At 36.0% G+C, this 16,294-nt stretch overlaps 1 protein-coding gene across 1 annotated transcript in view; it reads right to left on the bottom strand.

Moving 5' to 3' along the window:
- Nucleotides 1–1,323: 1,323 nt before the first annotated feature.
- The window catches only part of LOC141546970 (Ig heavy chain Mem5-like), a 51,912-nt gene continuing 36,941 nt past the window's right edge, over nt 1,324–16,294 (bottom strand). The window contains exons 3-7 of the mRNA XM_074275253.1: nt 5,373–5,783; nt 4,516–4,779; nt 4,061–4,129; nt 2,041–2,154; nt 1,324–1,562 (exon numbers count right to left, since the gene is read on the bottom strand). Of these exons, the coding sequence (XP_074131354.1) occupies nt 2,042–2,154; nt 4,061–4,129; nt 4,516–4,779; nt 5,373–5,783 (857 nt within the window). The 3' untranslated portion in view covers nt 1,324–1,562; nt 2,041. The remainder of the gene's footprint in view (nt 1,563–2,040; nt 2,155–4,060; nt 4,130–4,515; nt 4,780–5,372; nt 5,784–16,294) is intronic.

Genomic DNA, 16,294 nt, shown 5'->3' with positions numbered 1-16,294 from the left:
TATGCTCCTCTAATTTATTTATGATCTCATTCTTTATGCCTAAATCATGGACCCATTTTGATCTTATCTTGGTATGTGATGTTAAGTGTAGGTCCATGCCTAATTTCTGCCATATTAATTTCTAGTTTTCCCAGCAATTTTTGTCAAATAATGAATTCTTTATCCCAAAAGTTGGGATCCTTGGGTTTGTCAAACCCTAGGTTGCTTTAGTTATTGCCTATTTTGTCCTGTGAACCTAAGCTATTCCACTGATCAACTAGTCTATTTCTTAGCCAATAGCAAATGGTTTTGGTGACTTGATGCATGTATATTTAATATTGATCTTGCTTCATTATCTATGCTACCCCTTATCAAGATATAGTTTCCTTCCTTAAATCTTTTGATTAGATCAATTTTTGCTTTTGCTTGATCTGAGATCAAGATGGCTACCCTTGCTTTTTTGACTTCACCTGAAGTATAGTAGATTCTGCTCCAGCTTTTTACCTTTTTTTCTGTATATGTCACCCTGCTTCAGGTGTGTTTCCTGTAAACAACATATTGTAGGATTCTGGCTTTTAATTCAGTCTTCTATCAGCTTCCACTTTATGAGGGAATTTACCCCATTTACATTTATGGTTAAAATTACTAATTCTGTATTACTCGCCATCTTGTTAACCCCTGCTTATGCTTTTCTCCTTTCCTTCTCTCTTACTATTCTCCCAATTATTAAAGTTGTGAGCACCACTTGCCTCACACAGCCCTCCCTTTTTAGGATCCCTCCCCCCACATTAGAGTTCCTTCCCTTTTCTTACTCTTTTTCCTCACAATCTCTTTATTCCCTTTTGCTTAATTTACTCTGAAAGATACTTTCTACCAAAATGTCACACCTTTGAGTAGCTTGCAGAGGTACCTACATGGCACAATAATGGACAGGAAGACATTAGTTCAAATCTGATCCAGACACTTCCCAGCTGTGTGATCCTGACATGTCTATTTACTTCAGTTTCAAAGTATTAATATAATAATAGCACCCTGAGAACAAAATGAGATCTTTGTTAAGGACTTTGCAAACCTTTAAGGGCTATATAAATGCTAGTTCTTATCATTGTCAATGTCATCATTATCATCCTTCCATTAGTTCACACAATCTCACTCCTTTTCCCTATTGTTATGTTCAGGTTCTCATTGGCATGAGTGACTCATGTCAGCTTCCAATAGAAAGAAAGGAGTGTATATGGAAAGTGGGGGTGAGGTGAGGACATCACAAAAGGTTAAATTGTCAGATCCATATAGACTTAGCCTTTAGATAAACCACCATAATACATAGAACCCCCAAGCCCAGCAAAGGTTTCTTGTCTTTATTATTGTAGAACTAAGGAAATGAGAAATGCTATATCATGAGGAATATAGACTCAGGACTAAAGAGTCTCCTATTCAAAGGGGATTTAATATAACAGGGATAATTCTGGGTCCTTGGTATCATTATAGAGTTATCTTGAGGTTATCCAGAAGTCATTCTGGTATCTCCTGAGAGAGCCAGAATTCAAGCAATAGCTTCTTAGACCTTCTTCCTCAGGTTCTTCCTGGAGAAACAGAAGGAAGAAGTCAAAAGTCAAAGAGTCAGATGCCAAACACATTGCCTTGTCCTCAGCTTTCCCCTTAAGGTCCAGTCTCAAGAAGAAGAAGAGGCAACCAGATGGAAGAGATATCAAGGGGGCAGAGATGAGACCAGGGTGAAAAGGAGCCTGAAGTGAAGCTGGAAAAGGATGAAAGAGTGTATAAGAGGAGAGAGAAGAGACCAAAGCAGAGAGGAGGATGAAAGACAAATGGGGCATAGTGAATGAGGAAAAATCCCTGGAAAAATTATGACATGTCAAAGAGGGTTATGAGAAATGAACAAAGCATACAACAAGGGGACTAAAGAGAGTCTAAGGGATAAAGAGTCGAAGAGACAAATTGGACACTGAAGAAAAGGGTGAGGTTGAGCTATGAACTACAGAGGAGAATCTGAGAAAACAGAAAGGAAACCAAGATTAATGGTAAGAGAAGCTAGACATTTACCTCAGAAGATCAAGGCCCTGGCACTGAAAAGGACATTGATGGCCACAGTCTTCATGAATAGCAGTCTCATGAACAGTATACTGAAGAGTAGGTTATTCCCCTGCTCAGGTCCTTCTGCAGGGAGCAATGGTGAAGGTCTAGGGGAAATATGCTGAATTCTAGGACTACCCTAAATAGTAGATACATTAATCCTGACTAACATTTATGTAGGGCTTATAAGGTTTGTACAACAATCTACAAAATATCTCCTGAGATTTTCACCAAAATATCATAAGGTAGGCACCAGTTATTATTGCCATTTTATCAATAAAGAAAATTAGCTCAGAAAGTTTGCATCATTTGCCCATGGTCAATAGCTAATAAGAATCAAAGATGAAATTCAAATTTAGATCTTTTGACTCCACCTAGGCATAATCTAAGTATTCTAAAGTGAGCATGACCAATATAAAATGCATCACCTTTCCTCTAAGAATATCTTTCTTATAAACTTCAATATTTATTTTAAGAAACCACCATCCTTCTAGTCACCCAGTTTCATAATCTTGGCACCATCCTCAATTCTTTCCCCTCCTTCACCCCACAGATCTAATCTGTTGTCAGGTGTTTTTAATTCTGCATTTCTTGTCTCTCTTTTGTTCATTCATACAGTCACCATCTTGCTTCAGGGTTTCATCATTACTTACAGAGCAGGCTCCTATTGAACCTCCTCTTTTCCATCTCTCCTTGTCTCAAATTTACCCTCTACACAGTTGACAAAATTATTTTCCTTAAACTGTAAGTCTAACTATGTCATTACCCCAGCTCAAGAATCTTCAGTGGCTCCCTATTGACTACAGGACAGATTGCAGTTCACTATTTGATTCTAATCTACTTTTCCAGTTTTAATGGACACTATTGCCCCTTCACACATTCCATTTTTCAATCCATCTGGCCTATTTGCTGTTCTCCAACTTGCATTCTATTTCCCAGCTCCCCAGTTTGGAACATATTCCCTTCTTACCTCCATTTTTAGAATTTCTAGCTTACTTCAACACTCAATCCTTGCATCAATTCAAGCAGAAAGTCTGATCTCACTCATTTATTTATTGGTATTCATTCCTTCCACAAATAATAATCATATATATATGTATATATATATATATATTTATCTATTTATATGTTGTATCCTACTCTCCAATAGAATGTAAGCTTCCTGGGTGCAAAGACTGTCTTTCATTTTTTTCCCACTGAATCCCCAATGTGTTGCACAAAGTAAGTAATCAGTAAATGCATGTTAGATTATATTGAATTTAACACAAAACTGAGATAGGGAAAATCGCTTGAATAATTCAAGCATGGAATGAAAAGTGACAGAAACTATGATAAAAAAAAGGAATAAGTTTAAAGGAAATTATGACAATCTCTATTTGAAGTAGGATGTCTGCTGCAACAGTGGAAGATAAGGGTAGAAAGAGAAGAGTAAAGGAGGTCTGGAGAAATCTATGAGGAATCAAGAGAAAATGAATTATGAAAGAGCAGGGAAGGCTTAGCTCAGTTTATGGAATATCACATTTCCTGAGCCTTGGATAATATATACTTTGATCCCTGAATTATGACACATTCACACTGTGAATATGACACACTCTCTTGTCACTCTGAACCCGACTATTCATTATCAAAGGAGGACATATAGAAACTGGCAAAGAACTTCACTTAGAAAGAACCTGAGTAGCTAAGTGCTCCAACCTATTCCTGGAAGGAATTCCCTCTACACAGCATTCCTCAAAATGTTCTCCTTTAGTTTCCCTCAAAGAGCCTCAAGGAAATGGTTTCTTGACCTCCTCACTTAGCCAATTCCACTTTTGAACCGTCCTAACAGTCGAAAAGGTATTCCTTACATTATCAGAGCTAATGTTGCCTCCTGGTGACTTCTAAGCTTTGTCAGTTTCCCTTCCTAGTCACTAATGCACTTTTCTTTCCTATGAATCTTTCAGGTTCAATCTCATTAGCTCTGCCTTTTCATCATGAATCTTTAACTCACCCATGAGGTCCTGCTCAGAGCAAGATAATTTCTGGCCAGAGGCAATTCCAGGGTCTGGTCCTGTAGGACCTGAAGCAAGAAACACATTCTCAGACACAGCTCTGATCCTCAGTGACCCCAGGATTGGCTTTCTCAGTACCCAGCCCCCATCAACATCAGAAATCACCTTTCCAATCTAGCATGATGCCCCCTTCAATCTAAGAAATTCCCCAGACTACAATTCCTATCTTCAGCATTAGGATACTCTTTTGCTAGGATAGTCCTTTCTATCCTAGGTCCCACATTCCAGTTCCAGGACCCTTTTCCCTTGCTTTAAACTTTACTCAGCATCCTGTATTACCCCATCCCCAGACAGCCTATATCACTATCCCTATTCATCAGTGAACATACAATGCTCCTTCTTAGACTACAATATCCCTGTTCTCAGCCTTCTTCACCCCAGGGGCTAATCATACCTGGTTTGTGGGACACATTCATCTCTTTCCCAAAGTGCTTCACTGAGCAGGTTACTGTATCATTCTCACCAACCCTGCCAATCTGGATGGCATTGTAGTTGCCATTGGCCATGGGACCCAGAGTATGGGTCTGGGCTGAGATCAAAGCCCCAGAGGATGCCAAGGACACATGGATTTCCTTGGGGTAGAAGTTCCTGAGCAGGCAGGCCATAGCATCCTGATTCCTCACCAAGAATATGCTGGGTGACAGTAGGTTTCCTAGTCCTGCAAGAAAATGAAAGTTTCCTATCCCCTCTTTGCAACTTACCCCCAAATGTGGGAAAGGCACACATTTGAACAACATATAGCTGTGAAAAACAATCTTTACTGCCTAATTTCCTGCCCTGCTCTTAACCTCAGCTTGTCCCTGTATGTGGGGAATAAATTCATGTGACCAAGTAACTGTAAAAAACAAACCTTAGTCCCATTTCCTGTTCCAACTCCCAGTAAAAGCCTGCTTCCCATATCCCCAATTCACATGCTTGTACTTTCCCTAGATCAGTCTCCTCTCCCCTTCCCAACAACCCCCAATTCCTTATTGTCCCTCGAGTTGACAAGTTTCAGGATTTTATTGCTGAGTGTCCCAAGTCACTGGATTTTATGATGACATGACTCTGTAGTCCTTGAATGATCTATTATAATTCATCTCAAAGAATTAAAACCAGAATAGGAATGTTAGCTGTGTATGGTCACAGAGCAGACTGTGATAGAAAGTCGAGATTGTGAGATGGGGAACACTGTTTCTGGTCTGCATCCAGCAATGACTGTGCCCTGAAATCTTAGGATTTTCATAGGTCTGTGATAGTAAAGGTACTCACCAGGCTCCACAGTCACATCTGTCCCAAGACCAAAGACCAATTTGTCTGTGTCATCTCCAGTGCCCACCCTCCTTACACAATGGTATTGGCCAGAATCTCTGAGGCCCAGGTCCTTAATCTGTAGAAAAAATCGCCTCCCATTGTCCTCCTTGGAGATGGTGATTCGGTCTTCAGTGACATCTGTAGAACTACTGCCGAGATTGGTCAATCCTAGTGGAGCATGACCAGGTGCCCAAAGGTACCAGGCAAGTTTGCTTGTCTTGAATTGGAAACCAGAGGTTTCACATTTGAGGTTCAAAGTGATTCCAGCTTGGTGAGAGCCTCCCCCTGACTCTTTCAACACTGGTTGTTCCACTGAATGAAGCAGAGATGGAGATAGAGTAAGTAGGGGGAGTCCATTGATACCTCCTCCTAGGAGATAGAACTTTGATTCCCTTAAACTCTCTCATACTCTAACCCTGACCCATTCCCCTATCTGTAGCCCAGACCTAGGGAAGAGTATGGGGAACAAAGGACCCAGAGCAGCAGGAAAGATTGTTGGTAGGATCCAGGGAATCACAAGGATCAAGGCTGGTCCTAGGTTCAAAGGAGTTATGCCTTCTCAGATTGTTACAGACTCTGAAAGTCAGCAGATCCTCAAGGATAGAGAGATAGAGGTTTATAAGTAAGAGCAAACTGACGGGATTGGGGATTCCTGGAGTAAAGAGAGAGAGTTTGTCTGAAAACAGTTGGTCTCAGAAGCTCACCAGGTCTAATCAAGACATAGAATGACTGGAACCATCAATCCAATCCCTCACCCACCCCTAGGTAGCCTTCATTCCAATGGAATGAAATTGTTCCGTCAAGCTTTCCCCACCCCTACACACATTCCCTGAAAACACAGAAACTTACATGGTAATACAGAAAGTTCTGTTCCAGGACCAAAATTTTCCCACTGAGCTACTCACGGTGACACAGGAAGGAACCTAAACCTCTTGTCTCCAGAGAATTAGAAAGGGTGGAGGAACATGAGGATGACAGGAAGTGAACTGAAAGTCCCAAGAGTTAAATCACTCATCAAGGTAATGAAGCCCAGGGAAAGGTCTTCAAGTAATTGTGAGGGATCTCAGGATATACATTCTAAATCAACTTTACATCAAGGATCCAGGCAGGCTAGACATTTGGGAAGGGATTCACTTTTGTAGGATTTAAGATCAGTCCCCCACATGTCTTCTGGGGAGACTGAATTAAATGACTTGTATGAGTTTGACTGATCTTTTCTCAGATTAATCCAGGTAACACAAGGGAATGTTTGAAAGAGGAGTCCACTCTAGGATCCACTGGGGGGATCTGGTCATAGATTGAATAATAGTCAAGAAGAATTGGAGAATCTCGAGAACCAACTATGGTTTCCCAGAGATGTCTAAGTTGTCTGTCTCTTCTAGACCTTGTCTTGATAGACACCTGTCCAAACTATAACTAATAACTAACCAATGTCTCAGGGGCTGGTAGGGTATGTGGATATTTGCATTGATGTATATCTCTGTGGATCTTGGGAATCTTGAACCAAAGTGTTTGGAAATATTTCAGGGAGCCAATGATGGGACCCTGATGCATCTGCAAAGACTGTTGCAGACCTTCAGGGAGCATTCAGGAAAGGTTTTCCAACACCAGTTTGATGAATTCCAGATCATCAGAATTTCACATGATGACATAATTCTCATCTGGGATATTTTTTCTATTTAAGAATTTTTATTGTTACTTTTTTGTGACCCATGGATTTTGTATTTTAATTTTCATTTTTTAAATCTTGAGTTCCAATTTATTCTCTTGTTCTCCCAACTATCCCACACACAGTTAGAAGACATGCAATATGATGTAAGGTATATATGTAAAGTCATATTTCCATATTAGTTATATTTTTTAAAAATAAAGAAAAATTTAAAATTATACTTCAACTTGAATAATTCATCAGTTCTTCTTTGGATCATGTTCTTTGGAATCATTCTGCATCATTGTAATGATCTTAGTAGCTAAGTATTTCACAGCTGATTATCATTACATTATTGTTATTACTGGGTGCAATGATCTCCTGGTTCTGCTTACTTCCTTTTGCAACTCTTTCCAGGTTTTCCTAAAACCATACTTTTTATCATTTCTTATAGCTTTCAATAGTACTCTATCACAATCATATATCACAATTTGCTCATCCATTCCCCAGGTGATGACCATCTCACCTCAATTTTCAATTCTTTGCCATCTCAAAAAGATTTTATGAAATTATTTTTGTACAATTAAGTCCTTAACCAATTTTTCTGGCCTCTTGGATGTAGATCTAACAGTGGTATGGTTAGGTTAAAGAACATCCTTTATATATTTTATATAAAAATGTTAGAGTTCTTCGGGCAGAGTTCTACATTGTTCCTTTTTTGTGCAGAAAGATTTTAATTTTTTATTTGTTTATTTATTTTAATACATAGTACTTTATGAATCATGTTGGGAGAGAAAAATCAGAGCAAAAGGGAAAAACCATGGGAGAGAAAAAAATGCAAAAAAGAAGTGAACATAAGATGAGTTGATTTACATGCTATCTCCTTAGTTCTTTTTCTGGATGCAGATGGCATTTTCTGTCCAAAATCTATTGGGATTGCTTGAAGTCACTGAACCACTATAAATTGTTCTTTAGAATGATTGAACTGATTCACAACTTTTACCAATAGTGTTTTGTTGTCCAGTATTTGCCATTTTCCTTTTTTGTTATGTTGTGTCTCTAGAAGAGATTCTCAGATTGAGAGATGTGAGGTAGTACCTCACAGATATTTTTATTTCCCTTTTTCTAATTGATAGTGACTTGGAGTATTTATTCACATAATTCGATTTAGTAGATTAGATACTTTCGATTTAGTTATTTTAACTATGAAAGGGAATGGGATGAACTCTTCCACAAAACAAATGCAGATAGCAGACTGGATTAAAAGCCAGAATCCTGAAATATGTTGCTTACAGGATATACATTTAAAAGAAAGTGATACATATAGAGTAAAGGTAAAGGGCTGAAGGAGAATCTAATATGGTTCAGGTGAAGTAAAAAAAAAAGCAAGGGTAGCAATTCTGATCTCTGATCAAGTAAAAGAAAAGATAGATCTAATAGGAAACTGTATCTTAATAAAGGGTACCCATAGATAATGAAATAATTTATTTTTTAATTTTATTTTTCTTATAGCTTTTTATATACAAAATACATACATGGGTAATTTTTCAACATTGACCCTTGAAAAATCTTCTGTTCCATCTTTTCCCTTCCTTCTCCCCTACTCCTTCCCTTAGATGGAAGATAGTCCCATACTGTTAGGATTCTTACAAGGTGCTAGCTAAGTCATTGGAATGGATATAATTATCTAATTTAGCATGGTACTTAAGAATTCTCTAGTTCAGAATTCACACCTTTCACACCTTTAAGAGAGCATACTTTTAAGGAGTTCCCACAAGCCCAGGGAGTATCCACAAGCCCATTCTCTGGGAGGATATAAGGAGCCAGGATTCAGAGAGGAGGAATCAAGATTTCATTCCCACTTCCACGCTGGTGCTGCTGGTGACATTCTGACAAGAGCTCATCAGGGAATCAAGGCCTGCTGAAAGCTAGTCGAACCCCAAGTGAAGGAGACAAGACTTAAAGGAGAAAATAAAAGATCTGAAGATAAGTTTTGGAAAGAGACAGTAAAGGACTTTAACTCCTGGCTGCATTTTGGGATTATTGAACTGAACTGAAACAAAGGCTGCCTCCAGAAGTTCCCCAAAGAAACCTGCCCCCAAGAGAACGATTACAATTTAGAGACAACAGAACACTACACCATACATGTTAAATATGTTAAAGTAGATTAAATACAATATATGTATACATATTTATACAGTTATCTTGTTGCACAGGAAAGATCAGATTGAGAAAGAAGGTAAAAATAACTTGAGAAAAAAAATAACAAAAAATGCAAGCAAACATTAACAGAAACAGTGGAAATGTTATGTTGTGGTCAATACTCATTTCCCAGTGTTCTTTCTCTGAGTGTAGCTTATTCTGTTCATTATAGATCAATTGGAACTGATTTGGATCCTCTCATTGTAGAAGATAGCCACTTCCATCAGAATTGATCATCATGTAGTATTGTTGTTAAGGTGTATAATGATCTCCTAGCTCTGCTCATTTCACTAAGCATCAGTTCATGTATGTCTCTCCAAGCCTCTCTGTAATCATCCTGCTGGTCATTTCTTATAGAACAATAATGTTCCATAAAATTCATATACCACAATTTATTCAGCCATTCTCAATTGGTGGGCATCCCTTCAATTTCCAGTTTCTAGGCACTACAAAAAAGGCCGTCACAAACATTTTTGCACATACAAGTCCCTTTCCCTTCTTTAATATCTCTTTGGGATATAAACCCAGTAGTGATACTGCTGGATAACTTTTTGAGTATAGTTCCAAATCGCTCTCCAGAATGGTTCACAATTCCACCAACAATGCATCAGTGACCCAGTTTTCCCACATCCCCTCCAATATTGTGCATTATCTTTTCCTCTCATCTTAGCCAATGTGACAGGTATGTAATGGTATCTTAGAGTTTTCTTAATTTGCATTTCTCTGATCAACAATGATTTGGAACACCTTTTCATATGACTAGAAATAGTTTTAATTTCTTTATCTGAAAATTGTCTGTTCACATCCTTTAACCATTTATCAACTGGAGAATGGATTGAATTCTTATAAATTAGAGTCAACTATCTATATATTTTGGAGACGAGGCCTTTATCAGAACCTTTAGCCATAAAAATGTTTTCCCAGTTTGTTACCTTCTAATCTTGTTTGCATTAGTTTTGTTTGTACAAAAGCTTTTTAATTTGACGTAATCAAAATTTTCTATTTTGTGATCAATAATGATCTCCAGTTCTTCTTGGGTCATAAATTCCTTTCTCCTCCACAAGTCTGAGAGGTAAACTATCCTATGTTCCTCTAATTTATTTATAATCTTATTCATTACGCCCAAATCATGAACCTATTTTGATCTTATCTTGGTGTATGGTGTTAAGTGTGGGTCCATGCCTAGGTTCTGCCATACTCATTTCCAGTTTTCCCAGCAATTTTTGTCAAATAATGAATTCTTATTCCAAAAGTTGGGATCTTTGGGTTTGTCAAACACTAGATTGTTATAGTTATTGCCTATTTTGTCCTGTGAACCTAAGCTATTCCACTGATCAACTAGTCTATTTCTTAGCCAAAAGCAAATGGTTTTGGTGACTGCTGCTTTATTATATAGTTTTAGATCAGGTACAGGTAGGCCACCTTCATTTGATTTTTTTTTCATTAGTTCCTTTGAAATTCTTGACCTTTTGTTCTTCCAGATGAATTTTGTTGTTATTTTTTCTAGGTCATTAAAATAGTTTCTTGGGAGTCTGATTGGTATAGTATTAAATAAACAGATTAGTTTAGGTAGTATTGTCATCTTTATTACATTTGCTCTATCTATCCAGGAGCACTTAACATTTTTCCAATTGTTTAGATCTGACTTTATTTGTGGGCAAAATGTTTTGTAGTTTTGCTCATATAGTTCTTGATTTTCCCTTGACAGATAAATTCCCAAATATTTTATACTATTGACAATTATTTTAAATGGAATTTCTCTTTGTATCTCTTGCTGTTGGATTTTTTTAGTGATATATAAAAATGCTGATGATTTATGTGGATTTATTTTGTATCCTGCAACTTTGCTAAAGTTGTGGATTATTTCTAATAGCTTTTTACTAGAATCTCTGGGATTCTTTAAGTATACCATCATATCATCTGCAAAGAGTAATAATTTTGGTTTCCTCATTACCTACTCTAATTCCTTTATTTTATTGTTTATCTCTTATTACTGAAGCTAACATTTCTAATACAATATTAAATAGTAATGGTAAAAGTGGGCAACCTTGTTTCACTCCTGATTTTATTGGGAATGGTTCCAGTTTATCACTATTGCATATTATACTTACTAATGGTTTTAAATAGATGCTCTTGACTATTTTAAGGAAAAGTCAATTTAGTCCTATACTCTCAAGTGTTTTTTTTTTATTAGGAATGGATATTGGATTTTGTCATATGCTTTTTCTGCATCTATTAAGATGATCATGTTTTTGTTAATTTGGTTACTGATATAATCAATTATGCTAATAGTTTTCCTGATATTGAACCATCCCTGAATTCCTGGTATAAATCCTACTTGGTCATGGTGTATTATCCTAGAGATGATTTTCTATAGTCTTTTTGCTAAGATTTTATTTAAGATTTTTGCATCAATGTTCATTAGGGAGATTGGTCTGCAATTTTCTCTCTGTTTTTGTTTTACCTGGTTTAAGTATCAGTACCATGTCTGTGTCATAAAAGGAATTTGGTAGGACTCCTTCATTTCCTATTTTTTGAAATAGTTTATATAGCATTGGAGTTAATTGTTCTTTAAATGTTTGGTAGAATTCACATGTAAATCCTCACATGTAAATCCATTTGGTCCTGAAGATTTTTTTTAGGGAGTTAATTAGTAGCTTTTTTATTTCTTTTTCTAAAATGGGACTATTTAACGAATTTACTTCTTCCTTTGTCAATCTGGGCAATTATATATTATAACTATATATGTGTATATATATGTAATTATATATACACATATATAGTTATAATGCATTTGAATTTGAAGTCTTTATGTCCTAATATATGGTCAATTTTTGTATAGGCTCCATGAACTGCTGAGAAGAAAGTGTACTCCTTTCTGTCTCCATTCAGTTTTCTCCAAATATCTATCATACCTAACTTTTCTAGTGTTCTATTTATCTCTTTAACTTCTTTCTTATTTATTTTGTGATTTGATTTATCTAGTTCTGAGAGTGCAAGGTTGAGATCATCCATTATTATGTTTTGCTGTCTATTTATTCTTGCAGCTCCTTTAGGAATTTAGATGTTATACCACTTGCTGCATATATGTTTAGTATTGATATTGCTTCATTATCTATGCTCCCCTTTAACAAGATATAATGCCCTTATCTCTTTTAATTAGTTCAATTTTTGCTTTTGCTTCATCTGAGATCAAGATGGCTACCCCTGCTTTTTTGACTTCACCTGAAGCATAGTAGATTCTGCTCCAGGCTTTTACCTTTATTATATACAGAATAAATATCCTGCTTCAAGTGTGTTTCCTGTAAACAATATATTGTATGATTCTGGCTTTTAATCCAGTCTATTATCCACCTCCATTTTATGGGGGAGTTTATCCCATTCACATTTATGGTTAAAACTACTAATTCTGTATTTCCTGCCATCTTATTATCCCCAAATTATGGTTTTCTCTTTTCTTCCCCCCTTACCCCTCTCCCCAATATTAGACTTATGAGCACCACTTGCCTCCTGCAGCTCTTCCTCTTTAGAATCCCTCCCTCCCATTTGAAGTCCTTCCCCTTTCTTAAACCTTTTCCTTACTATTTCTGTATTCCCCTCTATTTAACCTAACCCTTCCCTTTTCATTTTTCCCCTCCCACTTTTCATTGAGGTGGGAGAAGCTTCTATGTAAACCAAATATGTTCAATATTTCAACTTTGAACCAAATCTGATGAAAGTTAAGATTCACACTATGTTCTTCCCCCTCCCTTCATTCCCTCAGATATAATAGGTTTCCTTTGCCTCTTCATGAGATGTGTTTCCCTCTTTTTACCTCCACTTTTCCCTTTTTCTGGTACAATTTCCTTTCCACCTCTAGTCCCTTTTTTATAAGAGTAAAACCAAATTATACATGTACTTCATAACAGAACTACAGTTCTCAAGAGTTCTTTTTACCTTTTTATGCTTCTCTTGAGTCCTATATTTGAAGGTCAAACTTTTTGTTTAGTTTTGGCTTTTTCGTCAGAAATAAATGGAATTCACCTATTTCGTTGAATGTCCATCTTCTTCCCTGGGGAAAAATGCTCATTTTAGCTGGGTAAATTATTCTTGGCTGCATACCAAATTTTTTCACCTTTTGGAATATCAAATTCCAGGCCCTTCAGTCCTTTAATGTGGATACTGCTAGATCCTGAGTGATCCTTATGGTGGCTCCTTGATATTTGAATTATTTTTTTCTGGCTCCCTATAGTAATTTTAACTTAGTTTAATAGTTCTGGAACTTAGCCACAATATTTCTTGGAGTTTTGATTTTGGGATCTCTTTCAGTAGGAGATTGATGAATTCTTTAAATGTCTATTTTTCCTTCTATAACACCTAGGCAGTTCTCTTTGATGATTTTCTGAAAAATAATGTCTAGGCCCTTTTTTTCAATGATGACTTTCAGGGAGTACAAAAATCCTTAGATTATCTCTCCTAGCTCTATTTTCCAGGTCTGTTGTTTTCCCAAGTAGGTAGTTAACATTTTTTATATGTTTCCATTTTTTTGCTTTTGCTTTACTGATTCTTGGTGTCTCCTGGAGTCATTCATCTCCATTTGTTCAAGTCTGATTTTTAATGAATTGTTTTATTCATTTACTTTTTAATTTCTGTTTGTATTTGTCCAATTGAATTTTTAAATGAGTTGTTTTGTTCTATGGAATTTTTTTCCATTTCACCAATTTTTTTTAAAGAATTATTTTCTTTTTCAAATTCACAAATTCTGTTTTCCTTGGAATTATTTACTTTTTCCAATTCACAAATTCTGTTTTTCAAAATTATCTTTATCCACTCTGTCTTTTAATTACTTATCCTGACCCTCTTGCAAAGCTTTCCTTTCCCCATTTTTCCTCTAGCTCTCTTTTAAGATCCTTTTTAATTTCTTTTTTGAGAGCCTTGTGTAATGGGGACCAGATAATATCCACCTTTAGATCTAGAGACAAACTGTTTTTAGTCTCTTCAGGGTTTGAAGCCTGCTCTTTTTCCATATAGAAGCTATCAATATTTAGAGCACTCTTTGCCTTTTTGCTCATTTTGAAAACCAAAACAACAACAACAAAAGAAAAACACCTACAATCTGCTTATTGAGGTTAGTGGGGAGGGGATTGGGGGAAGGAGGGAAAATTTGAAAGAGAAGGTTTTTGCAGGGATCAGTGTTGAAAAATTACCCATGCATATGCTTTATAAATAAAAAGCTATAATAAAAAAAATTTTAATGATCAGTAGCATCTATTTAAAACCATCAACAAGCATCATATGTAATAGAAAAAAATGGTAACAAAGTTCATCTGAAAGAACAAAAGGTCAAGAATTTCAAGGGAATTCATGAAAAAAATGCTAATGAAGGTTGCCTAGCTGTGCCAGACTTAAAACTATATTATAAAGCAGCAGTCATTAAAAACCATTTGGTACTGGCTAAGAAATAGACTAATTGATCAGTGGAATAGGTTAGATTCACAGGACAAAATAGTCAATAACTATAGCAATCTAGTGTTTGACAAACCCAAAGATCCAGCTTTTGGGATAAGAACTCACTATTTGACAAAAATTGCTGGGAAACTTGGAAACTAGTATGGAAGAAATTAGAACTTGACATGCACCTAATACCACATATCAAGATAAGATCTAAATAGGTTCATGATTTAGACATAAAGAGTGATATTATAAACAAATTCAAAGAATATAGCATAATTTATCTCTCAGGTCTATGAAGAAGGAAAGAATGTATGTCCAAAGAAGAACCGAAACTCATAATTGAAAACAAGATAGATAATTTTGATTATATTAAGTTAAAAGATTTAGAACAAACAAAACTTATGCAGACAAGATCAGAAGGGAACCAATAAATTGGAAATCATTTTTACATTTAAGGGTTCTGATAAAGGCCTCATTTCTAAAATATATAGAGAATTGACTCAAATTAATAAGAAATGAAGTCATTCTCCAATTGATAAATGGTCAAATGATATGAACAGACAATTTTCAAATGAAGACATTAAAACCATTTCTAGTCATATGAAAAGGCACTCCAAATCATTATTGATCAGAGAAATGCAAATTAAGACAACTCTGAGATACCACTACATACCTGTCAGATTGGCTAATATGACAGGAAAAGACAAGAACAAATGTTGGAGGGGATGTGGGAAAACTGGGACACTAATACATTGTTGGTGAAACTGTGAATGGATCCAACCATTCTGGAGAGCAATTTGGAACTATGTTAATAAAGTTATCAAACTGCATACCTTTTTACCCAGCAGTATTTCTATTGGGCCTCTATCCCAAAGATATCTTAAAGGAAGGAAAGAGATCTACCTGTGCCAAAATGTTTGTAAAAGCCCTTTTTATGGTGGCAAGAAACTGGAAATTGAGTGGATACTCATCAGTTGGAGAATTACTGAATAAATTATGGCATATTAATATTAGGAACATTATTGTTCTGTAAGATATGATCAGGAGAATGATTTTAGAGAGGTCTGGAGAGACTTATATGAACTGATACTAAGTGAAATGAGTAGAACCAAGAAATCATTATACACATCAACATCAATATTATACGATGGAAGAGGAAGGAGGAGAAAATCTGAAACACAGGATTATGCAAGAGTCAATGTTGTCAAATTATCCATGCATATGTTTTGAAAATAAAAAGCTTTATAAAAATGTTTTTAAAATTGGAAGGTGGAGAACGCTGAAGAAGAGAATTAATGAAAAATTTTATTTGAATGGAAGCTGTATGACTAGAATGAAGATGATAAAAGAGGAAAAATTAAAGTATTTTGGTGCCTAATTTGTATTTATTAATAAACAAATATTTTGGGGGGTGGAGCCAAGATGGTGTAGAGTAGACATGTTTTTATATGAACTCCTTCTAGTTCTCCTCAGATCAAAACCAGATCAAGCCTCTGAACAGGTGTTGGAACAACAGAACCCACAAATATTAGAAGTACAACAAATTTCCAAAAGATACTTTGGAAGAACTTCAGAAAAGTCTATTTAAATCATGCAG

The sequence above is a fragment of the Sminthopsis crassicaudata genome, chromosome 1, assembly GCF_048593235.1.
Source record: "Sminthopsis crassicaudata isolate SCR6 chromosome 1, ASM4859323v1, whole genome shotgun sequence".
Classification (NCBI taxonomy): Eukaryota; Metazoa; Chordata; class Mammalia; order Dasyuromorphia; family Dasyuridae; genus Sminthopsis; species Sminthopsis crassicaudata.
The sequence above is the reverse complement of the archived record's forward strand: the minus strand, read 5'-3'. Positions and strand labels throughout refer to the sequence as shown.